A 19,140-nucleotide genomic window follows, 5' to 3' on the forward strand; every position below is an offset into this window, starting at 1 on the left:
AAATTAAACTTTTGACCCCAATTTCATGGTCCACTGAACATAGAAAATGAAAGTGGGAGCTTCAGGTTAAAGTTTTTGGTCAAGGTAGTTTTTGATGAAGCTGAAGTCCAATCAACTTGAAACTTAGTATACTTGTTGCTTATGATATGATCTTTCTAATTTTAAAGCCAAATTAAACTTTTGACTCCAATTTCACAGTCCACTGAACATAGAAAATGAAAGTTGGAGTTTCAGGTTAAAGTTTTTGGTCAAGGTAGTTTTTGATGAAGCTGAAGTCCAATCAACTTGAAACTTAGTAAACTTGTTGCTTATGATATGATCTTTTTCATTTTAAAGCCAAATTAGACTTTTGATCCCAATTTCAAGGTCCACTAAACATAGAAAATGAAAGTGGGAGTTTCAGGTTAAAGTTTTTGGTCAAGGTAGTTTTGGATAAAATTGAAGTCCAATCAACTAGAAACTTAGTACATATGTTCCCCATAGTATAATCTTTCTAATTTTAATGCAAAATTAGATTATTACCCAATTTCACGGTCCATGGAACATGGTAAAGGATAGTGTGAGTTGGGCATCCGTGTACTTTAATTTGGACACATTCTTGTTTCTTATTTTTTTGAACCATTATAAATATAGAAAATCCCAAAGGAAAAAAAATGTTTAGAATAATGAGCTAGATACCAATTGTCCAGATACATGTGAAACTGTTTGACAAATTATTATAGGAGTTGCCCATAAATGTCAAATTTTGCGATATTTTTTTTCATTTTTGCCACTTATCATGTAAACTATATTTAGAGAGAACATTTTTTTCTGTTATGCCTCATAATGAAAGATAAAAAACACTCTAAATCACAAAAATTATCAGCAAGGCAAGATCTATTAATAAGCCAAAAAAACTAAAGAGACTAAAACATTAATAATACAAGATCAACAAAACAGAGATTTTTGTCATGGTCTATTCATGTCTACAATGTTGGAAAGTGTGCTTTGTTTGATATTCCAAGACCGAGGTGTAAAATAACTTGCAGTTTAGATAAAGACAAAATAATGAAGTAATAATTTATTTATTGTATAAGAAAACCAGAAAAATAAGAATGATAATTTCCATGGACAGTTTCTTTACCCCCTGTTCTATGCTTGATGTAGACTTGATCCCCCTTTTTTAGTTCAACAATCCAGTTATTGTTGCTGGCGCTGGCATGATGAACAGTTGACCTACTGGTGAATCCCATCGAGAACATGCTGTTGTTTTTGAACAAATAGTAGTGGATATGGGATGAAGAAGCTCCCATCATGACACACGATATCATGTACACTCCACCTCAGGGTGCTGTAAATTTTCCTGTCTTTGGATTATAGGCTTGACCAATATTTGTTGTCACTTTATCGAACTTTAATACATCATTTCCACCAAAAGTTGTAGTTGCCTTCAGGAAAGCAAAAAATACTGCTCCCTTCCTGTGTACTGAAAATAGTTATAAAACTTGAAATATCTTACTTATGATGTTTCTTGTTGTTATTTGGTGGCAGATCTTTAATAGTTTCTATTGTTTAACTATTGGAAATTCAAAAATTTTTGAACCTTGGAAGATTTAGAGCTTGACTTATGATTTAGACATCTGTCTATTAATGAATGTACCTCTAGATATTATGTATTTTGATTATTTGCCTCTTTTTGTCTATGTCTCATTAACGTACACCTCCTTTTAGTCATACTGAATTATTATTGAATCCTCGTATACATCATTTGGGCATACATTGGATTATTTATTATTTTATTCGTTGGATACAAACAGAGATCGGTAAAACTGTGAAATCAAATATCCACCAATATGCAAGTATTCAGCTATCCACATAAATTGATACCCATGAAAATAAATGAATCCACATTGAAAAATGTAAATATAAAATTGTACTTACCAGTACTTTTACAGGAACATTTATTCATTCCCATCAACATTTTTAACAGATCTTCTGTTATACATGTTGTCTTTCCTAAAACAAATTTTAAAAATCAAAATTAAAATGGGTTATTACTTGTTTTTAATTTCTCTTGAGTATCATATTGGTCTTCAGCCTGGATCACTACTGTAAAACAAAATATTTTCCTGAACGATTTATTTTTTCGCAAGTAGAAAAACTTTGTGAATATATATCATCGTGAATATGTAAAACTTGGATCTTTGCAAATTAAAATACATCAAATAAATTAGAAAATCATGAAATTAAATAGACCCAAAGTGGACTAGAAAGTGTAAATCCTGAAATAAAGTATTGACAAAAATTAGTTGGTTTACAGTATTATACTTTCATATTGGTAACTGAGGTGAAAAAGATATTTTTATATAAATTCAATTGACCACTTTCGAGTTCATCTGTCACCCTAATGACAGCAGTGCTGATTGTCAAATATGAAAATTTAATTTGCCGAGTAATTTATGCAATATAGAATTTTAGTTTTCAGACCACTCATTCAACATTGTAACGGAAGTGACTATGCCCCTAAACGCAGTCGGAAACCAGGTTGAAATAGAACAAAAGAATCGAAGCTCTCTATTAGAGAAGGCGATAAATGTTTACTGTATTGTTTACTATAGTGACAAATTTTTAAAAAGTTAATAGAAACAAACAAAACTGCAATTTTCTTCTCAATTACGAGGTGTTTTATTTCAAAAACACCATTTGCATAAGTTTTCAATTTATCTAGTACATAGTTAAGCAGAACAATTAGATATCAAGTCGACGACATGGGTATCTTTCAAGTTGGATGACAAAAATGCATAACCTCCGATTTTTTTGAAAAAATTACCACGGACGGAAAAGATATCAATCTATTAGTTCAGTAATTTTCGTGTCTGCCCTTCCATTATGTGACTGAAGAAAAAATTCCAAAAAATAGGTAACAATTGTATCGAAAAGAGAAAATCGAGTGCACCTTTTTATGTTAGGGCGTGTTTGAGTTGAGTATTTTGTCTTGATATCGTTCAAAGTAAGAATATTTCATACATCGTCTCGCTTCAGATTCTATCATTTTTATAAATTAAAGCTACAGGTTGACTTTATCAGTCAGGGGCATTACTTAAACAAGTAACAATTAAAATTACCTATTTAAGTAATGTTGAAAACAAGGCTATTTTAAATATTACTTATATAAGTAACTTTTCTGAATATAATTTTTATAGGTGTCCAATAATACAGATTTTACTAGGTTTAACGATTTTTCACAGTCATCTGGTTATTTTTCCCCTGACATATTAAATCTAATCCTTCTGAAACACTAATGCTTCTTGGTCAAAGATTGGTATCTTGGGACAATTAAATTCTCATTTTCCTCCAAAATCTTGAAGGTAGACTGATATAAATAGATAGATACTTGTGAATTGATTAAGACTTGAAGTTATTTATAATTTGTAACCCAAACCAAGTACACATGTGCATGTTCCTTAAATAAGTTTTAATACTAATTTTATTAAAAATGTATCAAATAACTTATTCGAGTAATATTTTTGTCATAATTTTTAAAGTAACCCTTTATCTCTATAATTCTCTCAAATATAATAAATTCTTACCTTTATGATATAAAATTATGTAAAAACTCATCAAAACTACATTTAGTCTATGTTTTATTGAAATTTAAAATAACTCTATTAAGTATTTTTTTTTATTTTCAAAAACAAAAATTACTTACATAAGTAACTTTAAAAAACTACTTGTTTAAGTAATGCCCCTGACTGTTTATAACACAAAAAAATAACAGTACTAAAAGATGAAATATATGGGTCAAGTGAAATACCTATCTAATGAGTCACAAAAACAGGGAAGGTGTGTTCGAATAGCTATTTTCTTACTGAAAGTACTTGATGACAGTCTTACAAGTTGGATGATGAAAATGCATATCTTCGAAAAATTCTAATTTTTTTGTGTGTGATAACTAGGGTTTATAGTCTTCAACCACTAAAAAAATCTAGTCTGCCCTTCCACGAAATATTTAATTAGATTTTTTTTAAATGTTTATGATTTTTCGAAAATTCCACCTAACAACCGATCAGACAATAGTTTTAAGTTGAATCAATACAGACAAGATCATTAACTGATGCTCATTAGCTAGTTGATACATTTGTCTTTTAAAATACAACTGACATATAAAGATCGTTATGGTGCAATGTGGATAAATTTATCGGTTTCCAAGAGCAAAATTGGTAGCGCGTCATCGCTACAATGGCTTCCATTTTTACGATTGTGAAAATGAACTGGCGTAATGGGGAGATAATTTTGACGAAGTAGGATCCTGACTGTAAACGCATGAATGATATTCACTAAAACCAAAGTTATTGAAGAAAATGCATCGAACTCGAAAGTTGTCTATTGAGCCATACAGTTACTTAATTATAAAGTTTTCCAAAACCTTACCTTGCACAGCATCACATTGACCAGCCTCTACATGATAACAACTCCATAATACAGTTACAGCCAAAATTACATAGGACAACATATTGGTTGGATAAAGTCTCCTTCACAGTTTGATAATTATTTTTGTCAGTGATGTAGAATCTTGTTATGTTAGAATACTAAACACATATTTTTAAATTCTCTTGTTAAGTGTGTTGCATGTTGATGAAACAAAATCCTGTCATTAAAATGAAAATTGATACATTGAATAACATGTTACATGAAATATCATGAAAGTTTATATCTTGACTGAATGGTTTATCAACAACCAATTTAAGGATTTGGCTGCTCTTGTTTTACACTTTTTGTCAGATATCCAAAATCCACTAAAGTTTTTGGTCAAGGTAGTTTTTGATGAAGTTACAGTCTAATCAACTTGCAATCTAATTAAAAACCGATCTCTCATCGCTCTTGTTTCTGATATGTCGCGTGGGAGATCTAACGAAATCCGCTTTGAGGTCACATGTGAGTGACCTCGTAGGTGTGTCTTTTTCGACCAATGAAATTGAGTCTTCCACGATCTTGGAAGTTTAACGTAAGGCAAAGGGATGTAACTCATTTTATTTACGACGAAATCGTCAGTCAAAATAATTCATAAAACTTTTTTGATTGGCTTATTAATAGGTCGTCAACTCATTTGCATATCTTTATAAATTCATAACGTTTAGTTCACTCACATGTGACCTCAAAGCCGGCTTCGTTAGATCTCCCACGCGACATATCAGAAACAGGAGCGATGAGAGATCGGTTTTTAATTAGATTGATCAACTTGAAACTTACTACAAATGCTACCTATGACATGATCTTTCCAATTATGCCAGATTAGAGTTTTTACCCCAATTTCAGTCCACTGAACATGGAAAAAGACAGTGTGAGTGGGCCACTGTGTACTATGAACAGATTCTTGTTAACAAATTGCCTTTCAGACAATAAAAGTTGGTCCTAACCTCATTACTATGATCATTAGTAATTGGTATATATGGGTAGCACAGAGTTATTTCATAAACAAAGAACTTTAATGAGCATGGCGTTCTATTTTTAGCCATGACCACCATGTTTGTCGATTGCTCAAAACTTCCGATACAATTTATAAACTAAATACCATAAGGAACAATTTGTTAAAGTTTGAATGGTATTTGGCCCAGTAGTTTCAGAGGGAGAAGTATTTTTTTTAAATTGTATTCGAAGTTTTGAGCCATTGACAAACATGGCGGTCATGGCTAAAAATAGAAAATAGGGGGTCAAACACAGTTTTTGGCTTATAATCTCAAAAACTAAAGCTATTAGAGCAAATCTTACATTAGGTAAATTTGTTTAATTGGTCAATATCTATCAGCCATGAAATTTTCAGACGAATCGAACAACCCATTGTTGGATTGCTGCCACTAAATTGGTAGTTTTAAGGAAATTTTGCAGTTTTTGGTTATTATTTTGAATATTATTATAGATAGATGTAAACAGCTATAATGTTGTAAAGTAAGATCTTCCAAAACTTAATATGACCAAAATTGTCAATTGACCCTTTGAGGAGTTATTTCCCTTTTAGCTTTAAAGACAATTATACACAATTTGTTCATCAATTGTGCAAACATTTAAAAATCTTCTCCTCTGAAATACAGGTGATCGATTCAGGCTCTTGAGAGCGGCTTGTTTTCATTAAGGGAGCTACCATTTGATTTTTATGGGGGGGGGGGCTAGGATGAAATTTGAAAAAAATAGGCAGGACAGGAGTTTTGAGTAAAAAAAAAAGGCAGGATGAGACACTTACAAAAAAAAAAAGTCAGGACGACAATTTAGGTAAAAAAAGTCAGGATAAACTAAAAAAAAAAAAAGGCAGGACAGAGATTACAGCTAAAAAAAAATGCAGGACAACATTTTTCATCCTAGCCCCCCCATAAAAATCAAATGGTAGCTCCCTAAAGAGTTCATGACCAATTCTGTAAATTATGTTGAGTCTCTTTAGTGTCTTCATAATTGACGTTTGAGCAATCAGAATGGTCAAAACATTCCTATAATGCAACAACATTTCTGAACTGTTGCATTTTACATCTCATATTATACTCAACTGTCTACACAAAAATGTTCATTAATCTCAGTATAAAATTTTCACTTGATTTTTGCAGGGTTTGGCGTACTTCTTGGAAGATGGTAAATCAGCAGTATCTCCAAATGAAGCATTGATGTGGGCTAAAGTCAACCCGTTCTCACCTACTGGATCAGGACTTAGGATTAACCCATTTTGATTCTACTGGACTTAGGATTAACCCATTCTGATTCTACTAGACTTAGGATTAACCCATTCTGATTCTACAAGACTTAGGATTAACCCATTCTGATTCTACTGGACTGAGGATTAACCCATTCTGATTCTACTGGACTGTGGATTAACCCATTCTGATTCTACTGGATTGAGGATTAACCCATTCTGATTCTACTGGACTGTGGATTAACCCATTCTGATTCTACTGGACTGTGTTTAACCCATTCTGATTCTACTGGACTGAGGATTAACCCATTCTGATTCTACTAGACTTAGGATTAACTCATTCTGATTCTACTAGACTTAGGATTAACCCATTCTGATTCTACTAGACTTAGGATTAACCCATTCTGATTCTACTAGACTTAGGATTAACCCATTCTGATTCTACTGGACTTAGGATTAACCCATTCTGATTCTACTGGACTGAGGATTAACCCATTCTGATTCTACTGGACTTAGGATTAGCCCATTCTGATTCTACTAGACTTAGGATTAACCCATGCTGATTCTACTGGACTGAGGATTAACCCATTCTGATTCTGATGGACTGTGAATTAACCCATTCTGATTCTACTGGACTGTGGATTAACCCATTCTGATTCTACTGGACTGAGGATTAACCCATTCTGATTCTACTGGACTGTGTTTAACCCATTCTGATTCTTCTGGACTTGTTTAACCCATTCTGATTCTTCTGGACTGTGGATTAACCCATTCTGATTCTTCTGGACTGTGGATTAACCCATTCTGATTCTACTGGACTGTGGATTAACCCATTCTGATTCTACTGGACTGTGGATTAACTCATTCTGATTCTACTTGACTAAGGATTAACCCATTCTGATTCTACTGGACTGTGGATTAACCCATTCTTATTCTACGAGTCAGGGCTAGAATAAAAATTAAACAAGTGCTAAATTATGTTATTAAAAAGAGTTAAATCAATTATATTTATTTATATATGTCACTATTGTTAATCCTGTCTTTTTGACATATAAGATTAATCATATAAGATCTCTCTATTAAATTGAGGTGATATATCACGGTGTAATTGTTTTTAACAAATTTATTGAAATATAATGATGCTATAGTAGAAAGCATAATATTTCAAGCTATGCATTTTTATTAAGATTTATTTTGCATGTTTTAACAATTATTGGATAAAGTAACATATTTCTGTGTTTTCTGGTCTATGCGTATGTTTGTCTGTCCGTCTGTTCATCTGTCCATTCATCCGTCTGTCTGTCTGTCTGTCTGTCTGTCCTGCTTCATGTTAAAGTTTTAGGTTGAGGTAGTTTTTGATGAAGTTGAAGTCCAATCAACTAGAAATTTAGTACACATGCTGAGTGTGATTGCTCCCTATGATATTGTCGGTCTAATTTTAATGCCAAATTGGATTTTTTACCCCATTTTCATGGACCACTGAAAATAGAAAATGATAGTGCCGATGGGGCATCTAATGGGACACATTCTTGTTTTGTTCTTCCTAAAATTATACAGTTGTTGTGCCATTGTGTTTAAAGTTTGTACATAGTTTGTACATGTAACGGTTTACATTCCATAAATATTTAAAATGTTATATGCAACAAATTATTTATTTTATGAGTAGTTTTTCATATTTTGTAGTTGTTAGATATTATATCATTGTTAAGTTTTTGAAATAACAAATCCGTCCAAACTTTTTTAACACTGTATGTTTTTGAATTTTTGCCCTTGCTTAACTATGTTTAAAAGCACAAGAATACTTGTTTAAATTGTTGCTTTTACCAAATTATATATATTGTATATGTTCAAATGTTCCTCAGTTAATCAAGGCGTTCAAAAAATTTGACCTTCATCTTAATTTATAATCCAATACTCCACATTTTAGTGCTATTTTATGCATTATGACATTTATTTTCTGCCTGAAATTAGAGAGGGCTTTAGCAAGGATTATTATACCATAATGCATTTTTAAAAAGGTTTTCAGACAGAAATCCAGTTATTGATTTTGGGTTGAATGTGTGGGTGGGCTCAACCAATTTCTGGATATATACCATTTGGTCAATGATGTCACATATTATAATGTTGTTACTGATCATAAAATTAGATGATAAAGTTTGATATTGATGATATTCATATTTGAGGTTTAGGAATCCTGAATTGATTGGAAAATATCATTTAAGTTATTTACTTTCAGTAAGTTGAGTTATGGTCCTTTACTCAGGCGCGGATCCAGAGGGGGGTTCCGGGGGTTGGAACCCCCCCTTTTTTTTGGACGATCAATGCATTTGAATGGGGACATGTAATTGGACCCCCCCCCCCCCCACCCTTTGTCCTGGGTTAGGAACCCCCCCTTTTTAAAATGGCTGGATCCGCCCCTGCTTTACTGCTATAACAATGACACTGAAAAAAGTAATAAAACCCGGTTTGTTGTCATTTTGGCAGCCTCTTGTTATACTGTAGTACATGTATATTGATATTTCTGCAATACCACACATCATTTCTGTTTTACATTCCAGAGGTCTCAAACATTACTAAGTTTGAAGATACATTTAATATTTTGTACCTCTTTATTATCATGTTTATGAAACTTGTGTTAATTTTTACCTACATTCCAGTAGGCTATTATGTGTGATTTGTTTTGTTTTAGCTACAATATTAATCTTGAGACACAATTCTAGTAGATAGTTAAGGGTATATAGTTGCAAGTTTAAAATACACAAAATATATTAATTAATTTGCATATTTTCTTATATTTAGGATTATAGTTGAAATTTTTGTTTGTCTTTGCTTCCAAAGGAAAGGTAGTGGAAAGGATTTAGAAGTATGTTAACACATTTGTAGTTACTTGCACAATTTTTAAAACATTAAACAAACATTCCTACGTTATGCCTTGTATTTTATATTAGCCTTCTCTATAATCTAGCCAAACTACATGATAAATATACAAGTAGATATAAGAATATGTGTGGTATGAGTGCCAATGAGACAAGTCTCCATCCAAGTCACAATTTGTAAAGGTAAACCTTTAAAATGTCCAAAGTATGGTCTTCAACACAGAGCCTTGGCTCACACCCAATAGCAAGCTATAAAGGGCCTGAAAATGACTAGTGTAAAACCATTCAAAGAGGAAAAACGACTGTTTAATCTATATAAAAAAAGGAGAAACGAGAAACACTTATGAACCACATCAACAAACAACAACCACTGAACTTCAGATTCCTGACTTAGGACAGGTGCAAACAAATCCAACCTTCACCCTTACCTGAAACAATAGTGTAACATCACAACAGAAGACACACTAAACAATATCAGAAATGACAGACAAATTAAAGTATTTGTTTTACGTTTGTTGTATTTTTTTTGTTATTATGACAGATGGGAAATGAGAGGCTGGTATGGCATGGAATAAAGGTAAAAAAATCCCATTAAGCCATAGCAGACACATTAAACCAACAGTTCTACTTGAGTACTACTAATGTTAATGGTACACTTTATAATTTAATCCTTGAAATACTGCCTCATTTAATTTTACTTTTCTTAATGGATTTTACCTTGAGCAGGTTAGCAGATTTTTTAAATGCTGCTTCCATTTTTGTTCTATACACTGACAGCCAATAAAACAATGACCTAAAAAGCTGGTAGCAATATCACCCATGTTAGGATACTGTCAGATATCATTTCTGTCAGAGGTGCATCATTTTAAATTGCACAAATGTGACCTATTCTTAGTATTCAGAAAAGAGGGGCGAAAGATACCAGAGGGACAGGCAAACTCATAGATCGAAAATAAACTGACAACGCCATGGCTAAAAAAGAAAAAGACAGGTTGGAGGCTGATTGGTTTAAGTAGTTTATCTACTGAATCACTGGCAGTAGCTTTACAACACCAATGTTTTGAGTTCGAACTCTGCACACAGCATTTGTGTTCTTCAACTCCAATCTTAATTGACTAGGATTGCAAGTGCTTCTGCTGAATGTAGGGGTTCTCTTTAGGCATTCCAGTTTCCTTCATCAATAGAAACTGGCTACCAAGGTATATAGTGCTAAAAGTGATGTTTAACCCAACAATCAATCAATCATTAGTGTTCAACTTCGGTTGATAGTTGTCTCATTGGCAATCATACCACATCTAAGGTCAGCCAAACAAAAATTGGACCAATGGTGTTGGAGGCTAAAATCAGAAGATGGACAAAAGTTCACACAGACTTCTACCTGAAGATAAAAGAGTACACAATGGTTTTTATGCTGCTGGAAAAATGTGACCCTTTAGACAAAAGCCTAGGTCCCATAAACATATGGCATCAATGGTTAACCTTGACACAACCATATTGTCATTCCTGCATAATATCATGTACAGTGCTTTAATAAGTAAATACAAATAATGTAGTCTTTCATTTGAGCTGAGTTGGATAGAAATCGACCTAATGCAAATAAAAGTCAACACATTCAGTCAGGGGGTACTTCTTGTACAAGTAATCTTTATTTACTTGAAGAAGTAAATATAATATACTTATACAAGTTAATTATAATGTTTGAATAATCTCCCCTTAATTTTCATAAAAAATTTACTTGTATTATAAAGTATTTATTTGTTACAATCCCACAAAAATTCTCAAGTTTTGAGATGTAAGAATATGCCTTTAACAATTTTTCTCAGGTCAGCTCGTAATTTTTTATTAGAGTTCAATGTTTCATCTCATTAATTCAACAAAGAAACTGATTGCGCAAAGATCTCAAGTATTTGCACAAGGTCTTCAAAAATTGCACCTTGGGTGTTCTGAAGATAACAGACATGAGATTTTCATTGTCCATGAAATTACACTAAAATGATTAGTAAAGACATCTACAAAGGACAGACAATTAAAAATTCTATTAGAGCGAAGAAGTCTTAAGAAATCATGAAAAAAAGATAGGACTTTTTTACTTTAATAAGTAAAAAAATCTGAATGTCTAAGCCTCTAAGGGACATAACTAAGCCAAAATAAAAATGTTTACCTATACAAGTAAATAAAATACACTTGTATAAGTATCCTACAAATTTACTTATATAAGTATATTAATATTTACTTCTTCAAGTTAATAAAAATTACTTGTACAAGTAGTACCCCTGACTGACATTTGTCAAACTATTGGGGGTTAAAAAAAATTATTTGCAAAGTCTGTAACTGTATGAAAATTAAGCTGATGTAATAATACTACACAAAAGACAAAAATACATCTGTAATTTCAAATTTGAGTGTTCCAAACTCAATCAAAGTCGTATACATGACCATGTGTACCATGCATTTGCATGAGGTCAATTTCTATCCGATGCAGCACATCTGTTGATTTAAAAAAAAAATTGTTTAAAGTAATATTTCAAGGTGATGAAAATATATAACAATAGACAGAATAGCCTACATCCTACAGTGATTGGTTTTAACTTCATGTATATGCATAAATAAACAGTAAAACAAGCACTGATTTTTGTAATTTTTTATCATGATTATGAATATTTTACAATGATTTATGTTTTTAAATTAAGCAATTTACCACAATTTACATATGAGAACTAGAGACAGTTTGCTACAAAAATAAACATTGTTTGAAACTGATGAAACATAATATAGCACTGTATTGTTTTTCTATACATAAATGTAATTGAACACACATTTACAATCTTTCCATGAAAAATGATAATGATCTGAACCTGAAAATTACAGCACTATTCTATACTGATAATTACCAGCATAAAACTTCATTCATTTACACAAATTTACTTGAATCTTGATCTTTATATCTAGTTCCTTTACGAATTCACTGAAATCTTGATTCTATTAAATGTCCTGGATTATATACAAATTCACTGACATCTTGATCTTAATACTTGCATGCAACTCAATTTTACAAAAAATACACTCAAAACAGTATTTCTCATACAACCTGGTTTATAAGAGTCACTTAGCATGTCTTTCAGTATAAAATCTTTATCAATGTTCAATCAACATTCATTAAACCATTTTCTTACAATGATAGTTTACTAAAATCATTTCAAAAATTCGTCAATATCAAATCCTTCATTATCATCTCCTCCATCAGCTTGATTTTCCTCTTCATCAGAATCTGACACCTGCAGATCTTCGTTAATGTCCCCTTGTTGTAACTGTTGTTGTGCCTCAGTAGCCAAGGCACTGTGCATGAAAAAGTCTGAGGGATCAAAACTATTCTCGTCTTCGTCCTGAATACCTGGCATAGTAAAGGTTCCTCCCTCTTGATCATAATATTGCTGTTCTGAATAGAATTGTTGATTTTCACCACTCATATCCATTTTCTCTTCACCATCACTCTCACCTTAACAGAAATAAGAGTTAAGATAAAACTTAAATGTAGCGAGTCAGCCAATCAAAAATTAATCACAGAACGGTAAGATATCAATACATGTATATTATATCATTAAATCATTTTACAAATGTTTTATTCAAGGCAGTTGCTGGAAGCTCTCTTTTCAAGTATTAAAAGGTAATACATGCAACATGTTTAAAAGGTTTGACTTGGAAGGAAAGTTGTCTAATTGGAACTCATACCATATCTTCTTATATCTATATATTAGGATGATACATATATAGAGATTAATACATGGCCTTTTCCATATCAGCCTGGGTATCATCCCGAGACCCCCATATCAGCCCGAGACGGAGTCGAGGTGCTGATATGGGTCGAGGGATGATACCCAGGCTGATATGGAAAAGGCCATGTATTAATCGCTTTATCATATACTTCCGACAATAGTTTTATGTAAGGCGAATAAACAAATGCAATAACTAAAACAGTCAAAAACTGTATAAAGAAGTTAAATTATGAATCAAATATACTATAATTGTCCAACAACAGCATCACTACCTCCATAGTGGGTCTCATTGGGGTCTAAGCGTGACGCGGGATTGCCGATTGTTTATAAGCGTGAAACGTGAAAGTCGAATTATTGTGCCTTGAAAACGGGAACTGAAGTCTAGCGGGACACGGGAAATTACAAAAAAAATGAAAATTGCTTACGTACATAGCGTACGCGGGATACCGGAATCTTACAAAACAGTAAGCAGGACCCGGGATCAGAACCCCTCAATGAGACCCCATCAATATATATGTATGGTAACATTTCCTATAGAGGCATTTTGAAACATTGAAAATTTGGAGGAGTTTTATGATCATTATTACTCCCTGTTTGTTGTACTATAAAAATGATTCTTAATTGTCAATGGCATTTGTTAGCAAGTACTAAACTATCCCCACAAAAGTTCCAGTAAATTTTGACGTCGTCATAAAAAATATCTGACGTCACAATGGAAAAGTAAACAATCGATACCAGAAACACAGGAAGTAACTTGCACGAGAAGCACTGTTATGGGTTTTTGCACGAGACGCCCTTGATATGGGTTATCAGCCCGGGTGGGAAATTATGGCTTGTGTACTTCCGCTCATTACACATATGCAAAAGCTATCATACCAATGCTAAGTATATGATAAAATCAAATAATGGCAATTGATTTAGACAACAAGCTTACAGACTGCAGTATCAATATTCCTAACAGCATTCATAGTTATAAACATGGATGTAAATGTCTAACATTTTAGTTTTGGATGTTGGTAGGTTTGAACCCTTAATTTTCCTATAAATTCTGACAAAACATATGTAATCATACTCTACCTGAGAGATTTTCATCTTCAGAGTGATCTGGAGTGATTTGTAAGTCTTTAGCTAAAGACTCATTTTCTGCACTAGAACTTTGTCTATGGTCCTGAAATATAAGGTTAAATAACTTCACATTCTGGAATGTTTGTGTACATTTATTATTGCAGAAGTTAAACAAAAGATAAAATTGTGATATTAACTATTACGACAGAGGAAATGCTGCATACAGATAATGCTATCAAAATTCAGGCAAATTTTTATTTTTGCTATACTTCTTTACCACAAATGTTAAAATAATAAAAATAGTGCAAAATTTTTGATTTACAGTAATTTTAACTGTGTTACCCAATGACAAGCAAACATAATTTTAAATCATGTATTCTATAAAATTATTAAATCCTATATTTTATATGAATGCACATTTTTTTCTGTGCATACAAAAAGAAAATATTCAGGAGATGAATGATAGCAATGAGCATTAATAAGATGACTATGCTATTATTTAAAAAAAAACTGTAGGGGTACTCTAATACATGTATGAACTGGAGACAGAACAGCAAAAGAAGTTTACTCCTTTGATATGAAAATAAGATGTGGTATAGCTATTACCAATGTTATTTTAACTGATCAGGCGGAGCTTACGCTTTAATTTGCATAAGGACAGTCTATTTGAAGATGTGTGTGATTAGGATGATTGCCGTTATAATTATTATTGATTTCTAATCACCTATCGGTGTCATCAAAGGAATTTACAAAAGAATGACTGGACACTTCATTGATGAGGTTATCCTAAAACACCTATCTATAGATGGACTGGTTTAAAATGAGCGAATCGGTTAAACTCTGCCTAGTCAAGTGAAATAAATCGAGTAATAACTATCCACTAAACAACAAAGGATCAGATATATTGAAACTTTAACAATTTCAGGTCATTGATGAGTTTAGATAATGACCTAATCACTAATACTTTAAAGTAAACTAAAGAATGATGTCTAATTTTCATTTTTTTGGGGTTAAATTGATGACTTGTTTTCTATCATCACCTGTCTAAGTTTTAATGAGTAAAACATTGATATTTATGATACTATTACTATAGTTATGGCACTCACTTCTGACATGTAACTTCGACTTCTATGACTTGATTCCATTTCATCTCCTTCTACATCAACAAACTCAGAATCATATTCTTCATGCTGAAATTAAACACACAAATATTCTAGATACCATTAAGCACAAATAAGAAAGTAGAAATGATCAAAACATTATACCAATATAAATGCAGATTTGAATTGCAACCTTTAGTGTGAAAGCACCTTTATATTAACATTATAATTTGTATTGTTTGTTGGGAAAATATGTCAATTAGATTGATTGATTGATTGATTGTTTTCTGTTTATCATCCAGTAGCCAAAATTTCATGCAAAATGGATGTAATGAGATGATTCATTAAAATTTCGACTGCCACTGGATCAGTAGATTTAGTTGGATTGGACAGTTAATTTGTCTTGCAATTAGCCACCTACAGACCCCTAATAGGGTTGTTGTAAGGGTTATTTTACATGTAGAGGGCTTAGAATTCTCCCTCTTTCTATGAGGTATTACATTTAATGTCCTTATTTTGACTGGGTGTGCCTGTGTATTTCTATGTTCCACACAGCCAAATAAATGCATTCGTTAAAATTGCTTTTAGTGCCAGGTGGGTGAAGAGATAGCAAAAGCAAGGTATGCTAAAACTACGTGCCCACACTATCAAGTAACCATATCTTACATGTGGACCTGTGGTATTGCCCTCACTGAGTGACCATCTCTTCATATATTCTGCTTCTGACATGTCCTCTGCTATTGTTATATTCTCTCTAATACTGTTATCATCTATACTCTCATTATCTGAAAAAGTTTAGATATTTCAAAAAATGTTCATCACAGAAATATTAGATTGTATTTGATATGATAAATCCTATAATGACATAAAACAGCATGCTAGAAGTGTTTGCCATGCTTTATGATATGAAAATCATTTTACATATTTTGGCCACAAGCATCACTGAAGAGACATTATTTGTCGAAATGCACATCTGCTGCAGAAAAATTGGTACTGTTAATGTTATTACTACCACTGGGTCGATGCCTCTGCTGGTGGACTGTTAGTCCCAGAGGGTATCACTAGCCCAGTAGCCAGTACTCCGGTACTGGCATGAAAATACGGATTTTTTGTGTTATTAAATTTGCTGTTACAAAATGATAACCAGGTGCTCCGCAGGGCACAGCTTTATACGACCGCAGAGGTCGAACCCTGAACAGTTGGGGCAAGTATAGACAAAACAATCAAGCGTGATACAGCTCTGAATTTGGATTGTGATCAAATATTTGACATTACATGTTTTTTTTTTACACAAAACAAATGTCAAGATTTTACAAATCAATTAAAGATTTCTTCTTCAAACTTTTTAAATCTAAAATTAAATAGTTGACACAGCATAGGTTTCTGACACAGAATGAATGTGGTCTAATGAACTTAAAAGTTTTTTTTTGCCTTTGAGCAATTCACTATGCTGTTGAATATTAATCCTCTCAAAAAAATGTTTGAAGACATTTTCTTTTTATTTATGAAATCTGAAATGAGAAAAATTTAAACCCCCCCCCCCCTTTTTTTCACATCCCCGTTTCCCTTTTTCCAAAACTGATATCAATTCAAATTTCTAATGGAGTTTGCAACAATAACTACTCTTTTAAATACATCATAAAATATTAAAATGTAAAATAAAGTGCTTGTTATCACTGAATGGTAAAGATTGGTTGGTAGTAAAAGTGAATATACATTGTTTATTGTATAAAACAATAAAAAAAACTTCATCAGCAACATTTTATATTGGCAAATTTCCAATGAAGATATTTACATAAAGTTATTGGCAAATAAAAATAGAAAATGACATCATAGTCATGTCTGGCAAATGTCCAACATACATTATCTAAAAACATTTTAGATAAGATAAGGAAAAAAAGCTTCATCAGCAACATTTTATATTGGCAAATTTCCAATGAAGTTATTTACATAAAGTTATTGGCAAATAAAAATAGAAAATGACATCAAAGTCATGTCTGGCAAATTTCCAACATATATTATCAACTACTATTCTATACAAAGAAAGATAACTCCAATTGAAAATTAATTGCTATTGCACAATATTGTGCAATTAGATATTTCTTGCTATTGTGCAATACTGTGCAATTGAAAATTAATTGCTATTGCACAATACTTGATATGGAATCCTGATTTGGACCAACTTGAAAACTGGGCCCATAATCAAAAATCAAAGTACATATTTAGATAAAGCATATCAAATAAGCCCAAGAATTTAATCTTTGTTAAAATCAAACTTAGTTTAATTTTGGACCCTTTGGACCTTAGGGTGCTATAAACAGTTTCGTACTAAAAACTAGGGGTATTTCCCCAGTGAGATTTACATACTGATGGAATTCCCTGCTATTTATATACCACTAAATGAAAAAGTTGATTGTTTTTTATGTTCAATGTGAAAAACATATATTGAAGTTCAATTAAAATGCCACTTTTGTCAAGATTTAAAAAAAAAAAAAATGTTTTTGTGACTTCCTACTATATGGGAGGCAACTCCATAAACAGCTGATTTTCACCTGTTGCAAAAAGCACTTTGATTTGTCAGGTAAGATAGCTCCTTTCGGAGCAGGCGAACGTAGGCTGAAACTACATTTTCTTAAATCAGCCGGATAAGCTCTTCGAAATGCACATTATAAGAAATCTCAAATATATGCACAGGTTACTGATCCGTGTGTCCAAAGGTGGTCTGTTTTTAAGGTTTTTTAGGGGGAAAATGCCTAATTTCCAGCTGATAACTTGTACCAATTTGCATGTTTAAACAAGAGATGTTGGATTTTTTTTTATTTATTCAGAAAGTTCATAGAATTATCTTTCCATTGATGTATAGATATCTATATAACTATGAATATCTGACTTCTGCATGATGGGTCCACTATTACATGCCCTGTTACAGAATGACGTCACGTAAAAAACTGTTGATTGCACCCTTAAAGGGACAAATATAAAATATAGTGATGTTTTAGCATAGAAATATGTTAGCAAATGGAGTAAAATAATTCCGAAAAACATTGTACGGCATGTATACATTAATTTAAAAGCATCGGTTTGGTATATTTAATGCAAATATTACAGATTTGTACATAGCAACCAGATATAAGAAAACCAGACTCTGTGCGAATATTGAAGTTTTTTCATTTTTTGCGACGTCATGATATTTTTATTCAATCTCTCATATATTTGGAACCAAAAGTTGCATATGAAAAGTGTAGATTTTTTCTACTTTGACCTTTACTCCTGATCAGTGTAACATAAATTTTTATTCATTATAATATATATTTGGTACTTTTTGTAGTCAAAAAGGTACACATGCCATTCCTAAGAAAAACACTATTTCAATATTTTCTCAACTCAGCTATAACTTAGTTCATATAGTACTAGGGACAAAATATATTTAAAGTAACTTTATTCATGCCTATTTCATAGTTTTTATTCCATTTATTCAAAAGAAACCCAATTTTATGATTTATTTTCTTTGTAAAACTGATGAAAATGTGATACAGGAAATGTTTGGAATTTGCCAGTTTAACTGTTTGCCACTGGCCAATATGCCACTACTGCGCGACATAAAAAAAGAGCTGTAACTTCCCTATTCGTGGTCACAATCCTTAAAGTAAGACATCATTTTACTCGGTATA

At 32.2% G+C, this 19,140-nt stretch overlaps 3 protein-coding genes across 4 annotated transcripts in view; 1 reads left to right on the plus strand and 2 right to left on the minus strand.

Moving 5' to 3' along the window:
• LOC143085234 (WD repeat-containing protein 17-like) overlaps nt 1-8,492 on the plus strand; it is a 57,899-nt gene extending 49,407 nt beyond the window's left edge. Inside the window, exon 27 of the mRNA XM_076261471.1 lies at nt 6,573-8,492. Coding sequence (XP_076117586.1) covers nt 6,573-6,692 — 120 coding nt within the window. The 3' untranslated portion in view covers nt 6,693-8,492. The remainder of the gene's footprint in view (nt 1-6,572) is intronic.
• LOC143085231 (uncharacterized) lies at nt 1,046-4,566 on the minus strand. Of its 2 annotated transcripts, none has more exons than XM_076261464.1 (3): nt 4,411-4,566; nt 1,921-1,995; nt 1,046-1,465 (listed from the first exon to the last, which is right to left on the minus strand). In XM_076261464.1, exons 1-3 carry the CDS (start codon nt 4,490-4,492, stop codon nt 1,323-1,325), a joined length of 300 nt encoding a protein of 99 aa, XP_076117579.1. In that variant the 5' UTR covers nt 4,493-4,566; the 3' UTR covers nt 1,046-1,322. The 2 variants fall into 2 exon arrangements, with proteins under 2 accessions (XP_076117579.1, XP_076117580.1); XM_076261465.1 differs by having other exon boundaries at nt 1,921-1,988; nt 4,410-4,540.
• A 3,664-nt stretch (nt 8,493-12,156) lies between the features above and the next one.
• LOC143085237 (transcription initiation factor TFIID subunit 1-like) overlaps nt 12,157-19,140 on the minus strand; it is a 51,679-nt gene continuing 44,695 nt past the window's right edge. Inside the window, exons 39-42 of the mRNA XM_076261474.1 lie at nt 16,136-16,254; nt 15,476-15,559; nt 14,382-14,472; nt 12,157-13,027 (exon numbers count right to left, since the gene is read on the minus strand). Of these exons, the coding sequence (XP_076117589.1) occupies nt 12,723-13,027; nt 14,382-14,472; nt 15,476-15,559; nt 16,136-16,254 (599 nt within the window). The 3' untranslated portion in view covers nt 12,157-12,722. The remainder of the gene's footprint in view (nt 13,028-14,381; nt 14,473-15,475; nt 15,560-16,135; nt 16,255-19,140) is intronic.

The sequence above is a fragment of the Mytilus galloprovincialis genome, chromosome 8 (genome assembly GCF_965363235.1).
Source record: "Mytilus galloprovincialis chromosome 8, xbMytGall1.hap1.1, whole genome shotgun sequence".
In the NCBI taxonomy this organism is placed as follows: Eukaryota; Metazoa; Mollusca; class Bivalvia; order Mytilida; family Mytilidae; genus Mytilus; species Mytilus galloprovincialis.

Bases quoted from the DNA above. Each gene is read 5' to 3' on its own strand.
- LOC143085231 (XM_076261464.1), bottom strand. From the start codon at position 4,492: ATGTTGTCCTATGTAATTTTGGCTGTAACTGTATTATGGAGTTGTTAT. The intron at 1,996-4,410 runs GTAAGGTTTTGG...AATTTGTTTTAG, and splicing joins TCAATGTGATGCTGTGCAAG to GAAAGACAACATGTATAACA. The intron at 1,466-1,920 runs GTAAGTACAATT...AACTATTTTCAG, and splicing joins ATGTTCCTGTAAAAGTACTG to TACACAGGAAGGGAGCAGTA.